The 15,493-nt window shown below is 41.4% G+C and overlaps 1 protein-coding gene across 1 annotated transcript; it reads left to right on the top strand.

The window, feature by feature from the left end:
- Nucleotides 1–1,117: 1,117 nt before the first annotated feature.
- Nucleotides 1,118–6,516, top strand: LOC142964489 (putative 2-ketogluconate reductase). The gene is made up of 6 exons (XM_076104833.1): nucleotides 1,118–1,148; nucleotides 4,518–4,904; nucleotides 5,342–5,513; nucleotides 5,900–6,078; nucleotides 6,157–6,253; nucleotides 6,360–6,516. The coding sequence occupies exons 2-6, from the start codon at nucleotides 4,526–4,528 to the stop codon at nucleotides 6,514–6,516; spliced, it is 984 nt and encodes a 327-aa protein (XP_075960948.1). The 5' UTR covers nucleotides 1,118–1,148; nucleotides 4,518–4,525.
- Nucleotides 6,517–15,493: the final 8,977 nt, after the last annotated feature.

Genomic DNA, 15,493 nt, shown 5'->3' with positions numbered 1-15,493 from the left:
TAATTTCCACGGAGTGTTTCATGAAAAGACAGAGAGGCTAAAAGCCTAAATACTACTTGCTTTTGATAATAACTTTGGGATCATAATTATGCGATATATAATTAAATGAATCCTTAAAACATTGTGTTTTGGTTAAATAAAGTGTTTTCTTGAAGTGGTGATTTACAAAAGACAACTTTCTGACCTAACTTCATAGATCTGTTCATACAGTTTTGCAATCCTGCTTGAATTTATAATCCATACAGCACCTCATTCCTTTTACTTTTCATTAGTGAAAATGAAAAACTGTGTCAGCTCAGCAGGGCTTTAGCAGCGGGGAATGGCAAATGGAGTCTTTAGATTTTATTGTCCAAATGCACAGTATGTCTGCAGATTCAAGACAAGGCCATTAGTGAACCGTGCACTCACTTTTTCACTCCATATTAAAGCTAGGAGGGATATGGAAATGCACCCCCCCCCCCCCCTTCAGCAACACTTGCTGTTATCAAAAGAGTTGCATAATAAATAGAGGAACAAGCATAGCGAGCCTACTGAGAAGGAATTAGGAGTCAAACATGAAAGGAATCAAGACCAACAAGGCCCCACCGCTCCGTGTAGATGAAAGCACAGGATTTTCAGTCAGATCAATAATTGGATGGAGTACTTGGGGTTGCTTTTCTTAATATTTAGTCTACCTTTAATGCTTCTGATGTGGGGACTCAACCACAGCTCAGATAAAGCAAAAAAAAAAAAGACATTTCCTGGAACGCTAAAGCTGCAGAGCACAATGGATGATCTGGCGAAGAGAATTGGAACCTTCACCGTTATCCAGGCTGTCAAACTGATTCAGCAGCGAAAACAGCTCTAAAGAGAGATAAAAGATAGAAGCTAAAGATACAGATCAGAGTGTAAAAGGGAACCACCACATCACCTGGAGATCCAGACAGGAGACAATCACATTAAGGAACAACACTGTTCCTGTGAAGCCTGAGAAGGTGTGCTAATGTACTCACCCAAATTCTCAGGAATTGCTGGATTGGACCTAAACGCAGACAAACTGATGCAGAGGCAGCAGGAGTTCAATGATTTGAAAACAAGCATTACTTACAGCCTGAGAGCCCAAAAGCTGGCAAGAAACCTCCACAAAACACAAGACGAAGTTAAACACCATGCTGGAGCGTTCAATACAAGGAACAAAGGCCAATGACGAACTGGCACAAAGAGAAGAGAACACAGACAGTAAATACACAAGGACAGGAGGGTGATGATGAGGGACAGGTGAAACAATCAGGGCTGAGCAGACCAGCACAGCAAGGAGAGGTGGAGAGTATCACAATAAAACAGGAAACAATAAACATGAAGGAATTAAACAAGGAAAAACAGAACAAACAGAAGACCCACAACTCTGAACAAAAACATGGCCCAACTATATAACTGATCCTTCAAAGAAGCAGAGCAGTCCAGCCCCACATAGAAACGTTTATCTCCTTCCAACCTCTCTAGATAACAAGTATCATTATCACACTACGTTTAACCATGACAGGTTCCAAATCCACCAAACTAGCCTGAAAATGAAGAAAATCTGAAACAACTGCATGTGAATCTATGGAGTCTATTTACCCATTGGTTCACGGACTAAATTTCGAAGCCTCAAATTCCCCATTTTGGTCGACGCCATCTTGTTTTTTTGCTACTAGAACTGACACAAGAAGGTGGAACTAAGTACAACTGAACCAAAATGTTAAACTGAATTTAAAATGCCGTGAAAGGGTTAAAGTTGGAAGACGAAAACATGGACAACTCCCAGACCGGACAACTCGTGGTAACGACCTGTCAATCACCGTGTAGCCCTAAAGCATCCCCTGCTTTATGGTCTGTTTGACTCTAAATGGACCATAATGTACTAAATGAACATCATGCTGTATTGAAGAAGACTTGAAACTAGAGATTGAGACCATAAACTCATGTTTACAATGTTTACTGAGGTAATAAATCAAGAGAGAAGTAGAGTCATTTTCTCATAGACTTCTATACAACCAGAGGAGTCGCCCCCTGGTGGACACTAGAGAGAATGCAGCTTTAAGACACTTCAGCATTGACTTCCCTTTTCAGAACTGGAGGCTGCGTCCTTGAGTCTCTATGATCGTCTCACCCTTCCACAACTACACGTTGCTATGTGACACTTTGAACATGAAGGTGACAATACTCAACAGATATAGGCTACCATTGTTTTGCAGTTACAGCCCCCCTGACACTAGGAGGTGCTGAAGCCCCACTTCCAGCTGTTTCTTCTGTTGCCGTTTTTGCAATCGTCACTACTTTTCATGAATTCTTCACCATTCTCAATCCCGTCTATAAACTGTTATTGGTTTGTGGAAACAGCAGTCAATGAGCACAACAGCACAACTAGAGATAGTCCATTAGCAGTTTAGTTCTTCCAGAGCAGAAGGAAAGCTAAACAAGGTGCACATTGTGAGTCCATTCACACTGTTTGTAAGATCATACATTCTTAGTGAATTTTATCATTATTCATATGCAGCTTTTAAACATCTCATTGGTGTTATTTATAACAGTCTGTTTGATTAATGAGAGGAGATTTGACTGACTTAAGCATTTTGGAAACTGGTGTAACAAAATGTTCCTTATTGTGACTCTACATGATGCAACACTGTGTAATACTGTGCTGCATTATCCCTCCACACCTTCCACCCACAATCAAACACAACACAGGAATACGCACACAGTTCTACATATCCAACAACATATGAGGGCAGCTTCTTTAACCCGTTAAGATGAATATCCACTAGTGCACATCACATTGTGTTATAAAAGCCAATCAAACAGCTTAAAACTTTAATGTTTTGCGAATTCCATCTCTGCCCCCTTCTTGACATTGTCAAACACTGTGTTTGAGTATTTCTGATGTCTAATCATTGTGTTTGATGCCTCAAGGTGACGAAAAAGGACCAACCAGACATATTGAAACCACACTTTAAATTCTCTGCAGCAGAGAGTTCTTACAAACACCCCCAGCTGCCCTAAAATCCAGGCCATGTTCACGTGGAGCTGCTTCCCTGCAGCTGAGCGTTCCCCGCTCAGTTTGCCTCCCTCATTGAAGGCGGTAGCCAATGGGGAGGGGCCGGCATGAAAGACTGAGCCAAACGTCACGGCAATCCATCCAGTAGTTATCAAGACATGTCAAACTAAACATGTGAGCTTCATAGTGGAGACTGAGGGGGGGAGGTCTGTAAGATTCATCCTCTGGGAACCATGAATCCCTTTATCAGTTTAAAGCAAAGTGGTGCACCAACCGGACAGACCGGACGCTTTCCATTCAGAGGGCGTGCCCCCTCGGAGCGGGCCGATTGATTGGCTCCCGGACGTCCTGCAAGGAAGTTAAATAAAAAGTTTGGTTTGTTAAGTTAGTGTATCCAGAATCAACGAGCTGTGTTTGTTTAGTCTAAGTTTTTTATCAGTACTCGGTGTCCAAATTGCACCAGATTCGACATAGCCCTCCACGGGATCCCGAGCAATACACCTACCAAGTGTGAGGTAGATCGGATGATCAGTTCTGGAAATGTGCGAAGGCCACAGACAGATCCCTTGCTTTATAGTTAGATACAGTTGCGGTTACAGACTCTCTCTCCACCTCCCTTCACTCGTATTTTTAGTGTAATACATTTTCCAAAAAAAAGACACAAAACGAAGGATAAACAATATTTTTTTTTTACCTTTGGACAAAACCAGGTGAGCTAAACAATACGCAGAATAGTAAAGATCAAAAAGAGGCATAATCTCTGAAACTACCTGTTATGAAAATCCAGTAACGGACCCAAAAAGGCCGGGGCCATGTACTGTATGTTTATTACCGAACAATTGCAAAAGTTAACGGCTAAAACTAATTTATTTGTAAAGCAGCTTTCAACCACAATGCAGTTAGTTGGAGAGGTTAGAGCACGTAGCTTGCCAAGCTTTAACTTCTGTCAGATATTATTTGTGAATAACAAACCAAGCACAACATTCCTCCCCCTGCCACCTCTTTATGAGTGAAGTTTGCCCTTGGTGTGGTTTTCACATTAGTTAACTACATTTAATCTTCAACTTCTCCTGAGGAAAATGACAACACAACGCTGGTCAAAGGTTATTAAAAAAAAAACACCAAGCATTCAGCTTCTACCTGATCAGTCTGAGGGAACTGAAGGGTTGAAACTCAAGCTCAGATTAAAAAGGTGAGTCTCTTCTTCGTAAAAGTAACTCAGAATAAAGAGACACTTTTGATGTAATTTCTTAATAATTTAATGGGAAGTTTCCTAAAAAAGAATTATGCTATTTGCTAATAATTTTGGGCTAACATGCTTCTTATTCTTTAAATAACAGCTCTATTTTTTAAACCGACAGAAAAATGCATTTAGCTTTTTTCTGTATAAATTGAATTCTACGCTTGCTTGTTGAAACATTTTTGCATATCCTGATGTGCAGTGACGAGAACTCGCTTTAGTGTACTTATTGAACTCTCTATTTTCCCTCAGCTTTTTGACACCAGGTGATGGAGGAGGAAAAAGCGTGGGCATTGGTCTCAGAGTTGGGGGGCGACCACGGTTACCTTGAAGAGATGGCTGACATACTGAAACAACACTTCCAACTCGTCTGCTACAGAGAGCTTCTACAAAACCCAGCGCTCCACGGCCCCAAAATCCAGGTCCTGTTCATTTGGAAGTACTTCCCCGCGGCCGAGCCTTCGCTGCTCAGATCGCTCCCCTCCGTCAAAGTGGTCGCCAGCGGAGGAGTGGGCATCGACCACCTGGACGTGCCGTTCATTAACAGTCTCGGGGTGAAGGTGGCCAACACGCCCGGCGTAGTCAGCGATGCCAGTGCGGATCTCGCCATGGGTCTGCTCCTGGCATCAGCTCGCAAGATCCTGGACGGTGAGATCGAAGGTTTACATTCATGCAATTTCATAAACTTAAGACCTACAGCTCTTTGTCCTCAAGCAAGTTCATCTGAGTGCACTCCAGTTTACAGGGCAACTCATCTAAACATCCGAAGAAATAGTCCAGCTTTTCAGTGGGTATATTTATATCAGGGCTTCTATTTAGTGTCTCAAACAAACAGGACATTAAAAATTACATTAGTGATGTAAGGGACTTTTCAGTAATTATGTTACGTTGTTTACTTAGTTTACGGAGTTAATTTATACCCAACCATGATAGTTTTTTCAGTATATTATTTTGTCCAACACAAGTTGTTTGTTGGGAAGCCAGTGAGGGATTAGACACAATGGGAATCTGTAATACAGCAAGTCAATTAATTACAATTTGTAAAGTTATTCATTTTAAATGTAATCAAATTGTTTCCGTCACAGCTCATCGAATAGCTGTTGACCCAAAGACCGTCCACATACCACAAAGCCTCATGGGAGTTGAGGTCACAGGGTCGACTTTGGGGATCGTTGGAATGGGAGAGATCGGTTACAGAATCGCCCAAAGAAGCAAAGGATTTGAAATGAAGATCCTGTATCACAACAGGACCAGAAGGTACAATAAACAACCACAGCATGGTTCTGTTACTATACATTTATTTAAGGATTTTTTTTATTGGAGACATAACCAACATACTGTATTTGAGAGTTTACATTGTTGAGCATCGGGTTTCTTGCCCGGTGTGAAAACACAACACACAGGAAATCAAACATTTACATACGGTTACCAGCTAACGCTTAACAGTGGAGCAATTTTCTTACAGGTTTAATGGAAACATATCAACCGTAGCCATGTTTGTTTGCTTTTGAAAAAGAAAAAAGAAAAGAAGCTGATTGCATCCATTCTTTATTAAAAACCAACCTCCCTTGAAAAATGGATGCGCTCTCATTAACCATGTTGATTACACTGTAGGGCAATCACTCATCCATTATTCTGTTCAGGAGTGTAGACGATGAGCAGGCGGTTGGAGCCAGTTACTGTTGGAGCCTGGATGACCTGCTGAGGAGGTCGGACTTTGTCGTGATCGTTGTCAAACTGACGTCGGACACAACGGGCCTCATCGGCCACAGAGAGCTGTCACTCATGAAACCCACAGCAACACTGGTGAACATCAGCCGAGGTAGGAACAATGGGTTTTCTCGACTGCATTGATTATTAAGTTAATAATAACAACAGTAATGCTCTTTTAATGCCTCAGGTCAAGTCGTGGACCAGGATGCGTTAGTCGAAGCTCTCCAGTCGGGAAGAATTCGTGCAGCGGCATTAGATGTGACTCATCCGGAACCTTTACCGAGGTCTCTTGCACTGAAAACACAAACACAGAATCGTGCACGACATAATATATCCCATGCATCACTCGTTGCTCACTCCTAACATCCCCCTCTGCCTCATCTTGTGCAGGGATCACCCGCTCCTCGGCCTGCCTAATGTGCTGATCACCCCCCACATCGGGATCAGTACCTACGACACAGCGAGAGCGATCGTGGAGAAGATGGTAGAAAACGCCCTGGCTGCAGTGAAAGGCCTGCCTGTTCCAAATGAAGTCAAGCTGCAGTGACACAATCCGTGTTCAAAGTTTCTGCAGTGGGTGTTCTGAATTATTGGCCTCATTGTTTTATTTAAGATAATAAACGGTGAACCTAAGCAGTGGAAACCAGTTTATTTGAAGTGAAATATGACATTGAGTGTGGTGCTAAACACACTTTAATAAAATAATAATAAATAATGCAAATTCACCTGTGCATGATTTAAAAAATGTCTTGCAGCAAAGTTAGAATAATACAGAAAATAATGTTTTTCTATTAATTGTATAAACATTGATTTGCCCACTTTTCACCAAAAGCAGATGTTGGGTTCCAATCCAATATCAAAATATTATTTTTGTTCATTTCTGACATTTTATAATCATAGCGTGGATCACAGTCGCCGAAGTCTGTGAAGCAGGAAAATAAAAAACTAAGTCTAAGCTCGTGTTAACCACCGACCTTATTTCAGGCATCGAACCAAACACACATTTAAAAAAGCCCATTGACTTTGAGAAGAGGGACCCGGAAGTGCAAAAATGCTGACTCATTGCTGATATGTAGGACTCATTCCTGCAGCGCTCTGTGGGGACGGACGACCAGTGAGGCTGCCACTCACTCTCTATCTATGATTGTATTTTAAAAAGGGCACGCTGTCTAGAAATGAAGGGCACCCTTTCTACAGGCGGCCCACACAGGCCTCCCTGAAGCCCACAGCTCGCCCGACTCCGGCTGGCCTGTTTCCCTCAAGGCTGCTCCTATAAACTGTGAAGGTGAGAGCTACATTAGCCTATTACAGATGTGACCTCATTGAAAACCAGAAGTGTCCTTGAGATCTTTTGATCGTCCCATAGTTTGATTTTCTTTTTTACGCGTTACATCAGGCTTTGCTCGTATAAAGGCATGTTTGCATCTTAACACAGTGGACGGTGTTTCTTTAAAAAGAAAGAAATCTAGTTGTATTCCACAGCCCCGTTCGATTGGCAGTACCTTCAAAAGGGGAAGTGGGGAATACATACTTCTCTGTACCTCTTCTTATCTGTAATTTAACTCATTGTGTCCAGGCAGCATTTGAACGAACCACTGAGGAATATAGTCTGTGGACATTCTGCTGGTATCTACCTGTAGCTCACATTACGGGCTCCTGAGGGCTTTCATTTTTTTCCCGGTCTGTGTATTGGTTCCAATATAGCCCTAAATGTTGGTATATATATATATATATATATATATATATTGACTTATTGCTGGTGTTCATGTCTGTGTGGGTGGATGAGTGGGACGACGAGTTTTGCGAGGAAAAGCTCAACGAACTACGCTTCAAGTCTGACTCAGTGCGCAGCATCCTTTCCCCACATTAACATAATTTTTTTTTAGCGTATATCTTTCGATATTTTATCAAGGAAAAAAATAAAAAAAATCTGAACATAATAAGATCCTCCACATCAGAAACTGTTGGAATCTGGTGGGAATTGAAGCGCTCGCAGTGAGTCACAGAGAGGAAGTGCCTGATCCAAAAACAGACATCAATCCCTCTCTTCCTGTTTTCTCTCAGGCTGCACTGGATGCTTTTATTTGTTCGCGGCTTTGTCAGTCGCCCGTCCTCATGTTCCACTTCTATTTTTGCATGTTAACTACAGTAGATGAAAGCACATCGGGACTTTTTTTTTTTTTGCCGCCTCAAAGCCCAAGTTCTTCTGCAAGATAACTTTTGTGAGAACAGCCAACTGTGAATTATTATCCAAATGAGGAGGAATGAAGAATACTCCAGTCTTTATTGAAGCATGAGAACACACGGGAAAGTACAGTTAGTGGATTCGAAATTCGCCTTTGAATAAAAAAAGCTAGAAGCCGTGTCTCATTTGCACTAGGGTGCTGGAAAAACCTGTTAAAATTGAAGCTTATATGGCCTTGTGTTATGTTCACACCCGAACTCCACTCTGTGAAAAATGGCGTCAGAACAGGACAGGACTTCAATTTTTCAACACTATATTTAGGAATTAATTTAGCAGCAAGACGGATGTGAGCATTTTTAAACATGTTTTTCTGTGTCTCTTTGGACATTGCTCGCTGCTCTTTTCACCTCAGAACTGAGAAAATAATTAATGGCAATTTTCACAAAGAATAAAAAAAAGATGATTTGCAGTTGTGCCTGTGGAGACTTTAACAAAAAAAACTTAAAATAAAAACAAGGTGTGTAAACAGCTTTTGGATAAAATGTAATTAAAATGAAATACATTCAATTATAATATGAAATCCAGATTATGTTCTTCAGGTCTCCTGGTGATTTTAATTAACGCACCTCTTGAAAGCGCTACAGTTGTGGTTGAATGTAAGTGAGCCGTTAGTTATTTATGTCGGTCCCACGAGGATTAACGAGCTTCAAGCTAATTAATCATGAAGTCAACATGAGCTGGTGAGGCAAAAAGAAACTGCAAAGATTCCAGCAACTCCAAGCACCATACGCTTTGTGACTATGCATTTTCCAGCTGATCCAACAGGAATGAAGGAACACTTCATCCTTCGGTTCATCACAAACATTCAACAGCAACACATCTGGAGATGCGTGGTTTTCATCGGACAGGAAGGGGATGAAAAATCTGAAAAGTAACTAAAGCTGTGAGATAAATGTAGTTCAGTAGAAGGTACGATAGTTGCCTCTAAGATGTGGTGGAAGAAGTGATAAGACAACGGGCCCCTGGACACAGACATGCTAAAGGCCCCACCACCTCTCCTACAGGAGCAACACACAGACTTTATAGTTGTTAGGCCTCTTTTTGTTGTGGCTTTGCATCTTTTTGTAGTTGTTACACATCTCCATGTTTTTTTTTGGCTATTGCTTTGTTCCTTTTGTGGTCATTTTGTGTCTCTTTGTTGTCGTTTTGTGTCTTTGTGGTCGTTTTGAGTCTCGTAATTGTGTTGTATCTCTTTGTAGTCATTTGGTTGCTTTGTCCTTTTTAATGGTCGTTGTGAGTCTCTTTGCTGCTGTTTTGCATCTCTTTTGAAGATTTTGTATATCTTTGTAGTTATTTTATTTATTTTTGTGGTTATTTTATTTCTCTTTGTAGTCATTGTGTCTCTTTGTCATTTTTTGTTTCTTTGTGGTTATTGTGTCTTTGTGTAGTAATTTCCTGCCTCTTTGAGTATATTTAGTCTTTTTCTTCATGGTCTTTTTGAGTCTCTTTGCCGTTGGTATGTGTCTCTTTGAGTGACATTTTGTAGGTGAAAGCCAGGGGCCCCCCTGTAGGCCCGTTCAGTAATCCATCTATGGGTGCAGTTAAAAGTTGCATAAAATGGGAATACTCAGTACTTCCACCACTGATCAACAATCCTGTTACTTTAATTTGCGAGTAGAAAACCAACCTGAAAATTGTGTCTGTCTTTGACTGAATCCTTTTAAAAAAACACGCCAGCATCTCCTTGAACACCTCATTGTTGTGATTTACTTTCAGCTCCTTCATGTCGTAGGTTGTATTTAATTTGCTGCTTTGTGCAGCTGAACCAAGATACACTCAGATGAAGTCTGCGAGACCTTCAGTGTGTCCTGAAAGCTATCAGCTATACAGCATGTGGTGAAATAAGAATCGTACAAGGCTCTTAGTAGATCAATTGTGCTATCAAAGAGCCCATGCACTCACACAAACATAGCAAGTATAGCACATTGACTCAATACTTCAATGCATTGTAAAGAGAATTTAAAGGCTGCATTTTAGCTTTGGTATCTTCATAGCTGGCGTGTGCTTAAAAAAAGAAGCTTGTTGCCACACTGAGGCAGATTCCGTGTGAAGCCGACGAGTCTCCAGGCAAATGACATTACGTTCACCCTCCTCTCCTCTCGCCACACCGCCTCATGTTTCTGTCAGCTCGGATTGTGTAGGAGCCCGTCAGTGTTGTGGCTGAGAGCAGAGTCCAAGGAGTCAGACACCTCTTGTTATCCTGGGGACTGAACTCGTGGGAGGACTGGCTGTCAGGATTTGGCGACAGAGTGCATGACGCCCGCTGAGGGCAGTCTGAGTCGGTAACAGGTTTGTGGGTTTTCTTTTTTGTCCAGTTCACTTAATGAAGAATGAGGCAGAAGTGCCTCTGCTTTGGCAGTTCACTGTCAAATAATTTTTTATTCATCCTATTATTACCAGCTGCAACATATTGTATTGTTTTTGACTTGTGTGTGTGTGTGTGTGTGTCATGATGGCAAAATGTGGTCCTGGAGACACACTGTAGTGGGAACTACCACAGAAGAGGTTTTGAGTGCTTTGTTAGGTGTTTTTATATCTGTCTGCCCATCTGTGGACAGCGTCACAACCAGGGGCTGAAACATGACTGTAAGAAGTGGACGTAGTCATCGTCATGTCACCCATTGGTTTGCCTCGAGTTTGGCGTTTTGGCCGTCATCATCTTGGCTTTTATGCAACCAATTAACAGAAGTGACGATATTTGCAATGCGGAAGAGTGATGTAGAGACTGCGTATAGATCTCTGGTAGAGAGACCTGTCAATCACCGTGTAGCCCTGCCCTAAAGCATCCCCTGCTTTATGGTCTGTTTGACTCTAAATGGACCATAATGTACTAAATGAACATCATGCTGTATTGAAGAAGACTTGAAACTAGAGATTGAGACCATAAACTCATGTTTACAATGTTTACTGAGGTAATAAATCAAGAGAGAAGTAGAGTCATTTTCTCATAGACTTCTATACAACCAGAGGAGTCGCCCCCTGGTGGACACTAGAGAGAATGCAGGTTTAAGACTTCTTAATCTGAACATTTCTACTGGTGACTAATTATTTTGTCTGCCATTTATGAAATTGAACCTTACTCCCTGACTAATTTAAACATTCATTATTTAAAATAATATTTTTTAATATAAGAAAAACCGGACCTGAAATTATGCAGGCTGTCTTCATACAGCATTTGGAGACATACCGACCTGCCTTGTCATTAATATCCAACGAAAGCAAATCGTATCCAGGAAGCATAAAGACTACAGAAAAGTCACGTAGGACGGGTGATTTTTTTGTCACGTTCGCATTTATTTTAACCCAAACCACGATCAAGTAGCTGTGTTGCCTAAACCTAACTGAGTTGTTTCCTGTCCAGATGGAAGTTAACTTTGAAAAGACTTTATGCATGAAAGGACCAGAAATTGACAAATGTTGCTGGACTTTCGTTGGAAAATGCATAAAAAATGGGAAGTAACTTTTCGTAAGATATCATACAAAACGTTGTACAACGACACGTTGAATTTTTCCACCGCCACAGACAATATTTACCTTGAATTTCATTCCCTGGTCACAACTGTGCAGGATGCAGTCATGAAACGTTACACGTGTGTAGTAGAGGATTGGTGTGAAAGTATAGGGGTGGGAATTTGGTGTCACAGCTGCGTGATCCCATCGCAACATGGTCTCCGGATATTATTATTATACAGTACCTCATTTTTGTCCAAGGCCAGCCTCCACTTGCCAGCACACCTCTCAGAAATGTGTGAGAGGGATTTTACGACTTTACAGGATTCTTGTGGAGATGAAACACGAACACTTTGCGGTGTGAATACTCTCGATGTTTTCACCTTGTTGGACTGCAGCTGCTTTGCTATTTGACGAATGTGTTGCAGATTTAAGGGGAAGGAGGACATCCATGCCTATCAGCCCATTGCTACTAAAAGTGACCTTAAGGAATGTTTATATTCGCTGCGCACAAATTATAATAAAGTTGCTTCATGGATTTTTGAGTACTATTTTGAAAAACTTGTGAGCATTTGCATTTTGTGAACTAAGCTATGCTGGACTCACTTGACTCAATAAAAACTAGCAGAGACAAGCTATTGTCCAACTGAATTCAATTGTGAAAGCTAACCCAGTAGCACAAAGGCTAACCCAGTAGCACAAATGCTAAATCAGTAGCACAAAGCAGAAGAAGCCGATTCGAACTGAAATCGCAACAGGTACCTACTTTCATGAGGGCTACTTTTGCTTGCGTTTGTATGATTGCGGCATGTAACAGAGTTGTTTATTTTTTTCTTATATTACTTTAAAAAAAAGCTAACTTTTAGCAAACGTAGCAATCAAGTGGCGGCGGTCAGCGTATTTCACTTCAGCGTTCCTATTGACAGTGTCGAATGCAAACAGAAAAACAGCCCTTGAAGGTACGTAGTTCGCAGGGAGCTCCCCAGTGGTCAGTTCCACTCATGGAGTCCTCAGGACAGTTTGTTTTCCGAAAACACCTAATTTAATTTTCAACGTTGTCTGAGGTCATCTATTGTTGTCAATGATTTCACTTAAAATGAATTAACCTTCTGGGTGGCTAGCCCGAAAAACCCATCATCACAGTCGAAACTCATTCCACGACGACACAGTCTAGGGTTGTGCTACACTAACAATAAAATAATTGTTTTTCTGCGATTCAATAAAGGGCAATATTATCCAGATCCATTTTCTGCTGCAATTCTGTTGAACAAGACGGAATTAAACATGAAATGTTTGTGAAGCTCAGCAGGGAACCCGTTAGGTGAAGGTGCCTCGTTATTGAGCGTGCGTTGCACAATCCCCTCGTAGAACAAGTGGCTCTCTAAAATGTTTACTTGTTCATCTGTTTGGATGAGGTAGGTTTATCGAGGCGCTCAATACTAAAGTGCTTTGGATCGTGTACATGCGAGGCTCGTGTATCTCTGATGCAATCTGTGCCGGGTGTGGAGAGAGAGAGCGGCTGGCGATGAAAATAGGCACGTGGGTGTGTGAAAAATTCCACCGGTGAGCTGAGAAGAGGGAGAGGAGACAGGAGCACATATACAGCATGCGAAAAAATATGGACGCCTGGAGTGAAAATGACAAGAGGAAAGGGGCAAGGGACATGTAAAATACAGACTCACTATGAAGACAAATGGTGAGACTAAGGCTTGGTGTCAGAGTCGGCTGCATTTGTTTAACTGCACATCATGCTGCATCTATTGTAACAGTAGATTAGATCAGCGGGGTGTGAGCTCGTTGTCACGGAAGAGTAGTCCATCAATGTGCAATTTGCTTTTCCTTTCTTTTTTTTTTAAGAACTGTTTTCTTCTTCTTGGGAAATAATTCTTAAAACATCCTTTCAGTATTTTCTGCCGGAGCAGGTAATTAATGCGGAAGTTGGTTCATCTCAGTTCCTGTCTTTGGGTTGAACCCGTTCACCGAGTAGAAAGTGTTCAGACTTGACAATAAATGATGTCTGATGTTTGTGTTTCTTCTTGTTTTTAAGGACGAGCATCTTAAGTTAAGTAGTCATGACATGTCTTAACATGTGGTGATGGTTGGAGGGAAAAGGATCAGGAGGCTGTGGGATAAAGGGAATATAACTTTCCTTAGAAATATAATGTACTTGTATGTAAACCACTTATACGTTGGATCTTGACATTTCTGAACCAAAAATACGGTTCATATCAATATAAGAAGGAAACTGCTTGGTCAGGATTAACAACATATTATGGTTTGGCTTGAAATAAGTAAGTTACTTTTGGTTTCACACGTGACACAAACAGCGGTCTCCTGGGTGAAAGTCCTGTCTGATCCAACCAACCTCCCTACGCAGTTTCGGAATATTTAGGACTGGGTGGTTAATAGTTGTTAGACAGTATAGATCGGCTCCTGGCTGAACTCCAAACTGTGTTTTAACTTCTGAAAATCCTTGTTCAGTTATCGTGAAAAGAGAAATCCTCGTATCGAGAGCCCACTGATGTCAGCGCGAGTGTCACTAACGTCAGGGCAGAAGCCTCTTGTCTGGGCGAGTCAGAGAGTGAGTCAGTGGACCGGAGGCGCGTTTGGAAGATGTTGTACAGTTCATAGATTTGTGCAGTTGGTTGAAACACTGGTCAAGGTACCGCTCAGTCATCCAGACAGTCAGTGGTGGTAAACACAGGAAGATTTATGTCCTCGGTCTGATCATAAATCGTGACATTCCCTGCTGGTTGCAGCAGTTGTAATATTTGCTTCAGTTTTCTTTGTCTAGGGTTTTGTCAAGTGGCTCCTGGTTTGTCTGCTTCAAACTGAATATGTTCCTCATCAGCAGGAGTCATATGAGGGTGACACTGTGTTGAATGAGGCTTCCAGTAATACTTCTCTATATGATACGATTGGCTGGGAAGCTTCACTGCTACACTGTCGGTAGTATTGTACAAATATGTATGGATGAGCACTGTAGTTTTTAGCAAAAATCAAAGTAAAGTGTCGACTTTAACTCACTCTCTCGGATTATTGTCTCTATTTGGATGATAATTCATTACATGGGTCATAATGTGCAATAATGGGATACAACATTTTCAATTAACCGGACACACGTACCCAAGATTTAATGCTGTGCATGCTTCACATACCCATCTGTGGTCCTTACTGTTAAGCTGTTATATTTTTGGCATTGTGTGTGATATTTTTTGGCACCTTACTATAATCTTATAGTTTTTTATTACATACAGACAGGTGCATACATTAACTTTGACCTCTGCATTCAACCCATCCTCTGCGTTTTAAGAAGCACTCAGGGAGCAACTTGACAGTAGGAGACAGGGATTGAACTTCCAACCTTATGGCTAAAAAAAACCCGCTCTACCCACTGAGCCAAATCCGCCCCAATCCTTTCTGTGCGTATTTCGCTCTTATTTTACTTCCATACTTTGCTGTGAGGGATCTAATCTTGTATTATCTTATTTTCGTGGGGACTATTTCAAAAGCACATTAATACACTGTCACTAACTGCCCTCCCTTCATAAATATTATCTCATTTATTAGAGTCTACAGATCACAGTATAAAAGGGAACCACCACATCGCCTGATGATCGAGACAGAAGACGAATAAATTAAGGAACAACACTGTTCCCGTAAAGCCGAGGTCTTTATTCACTGTAACAATCATTAAAAAGCTAAATCAGCATGTGTATACATTTATACCTTCAGTAGCTAGCGTAGCATAGCCGTGCTAACGCTAGTTAATGATGTTAATCTCCTTCTAACCTCTCTAGGTAACGAGTATCACCATTACAACATGTTG

The sequence above is a fragment of the Anarhichas minor genome, unplaced genomic scaffold (genome assembly GCF_050575085.1).
Source record: "Anarhichas minor isolate MPS153535 unplaced genomic scaffold, ASM5057508v1 ptg000004l, whole genome shotgun sequence".
NCBI lineage: Eukaryota > Metazoa > Chordata > Actinopteri > Perciformes > Anarhichadidae > Anarhichas > Anarhichas minor.
This window is presented reverse-complemented; position numbering and strand designations above follow the sequence as displayed.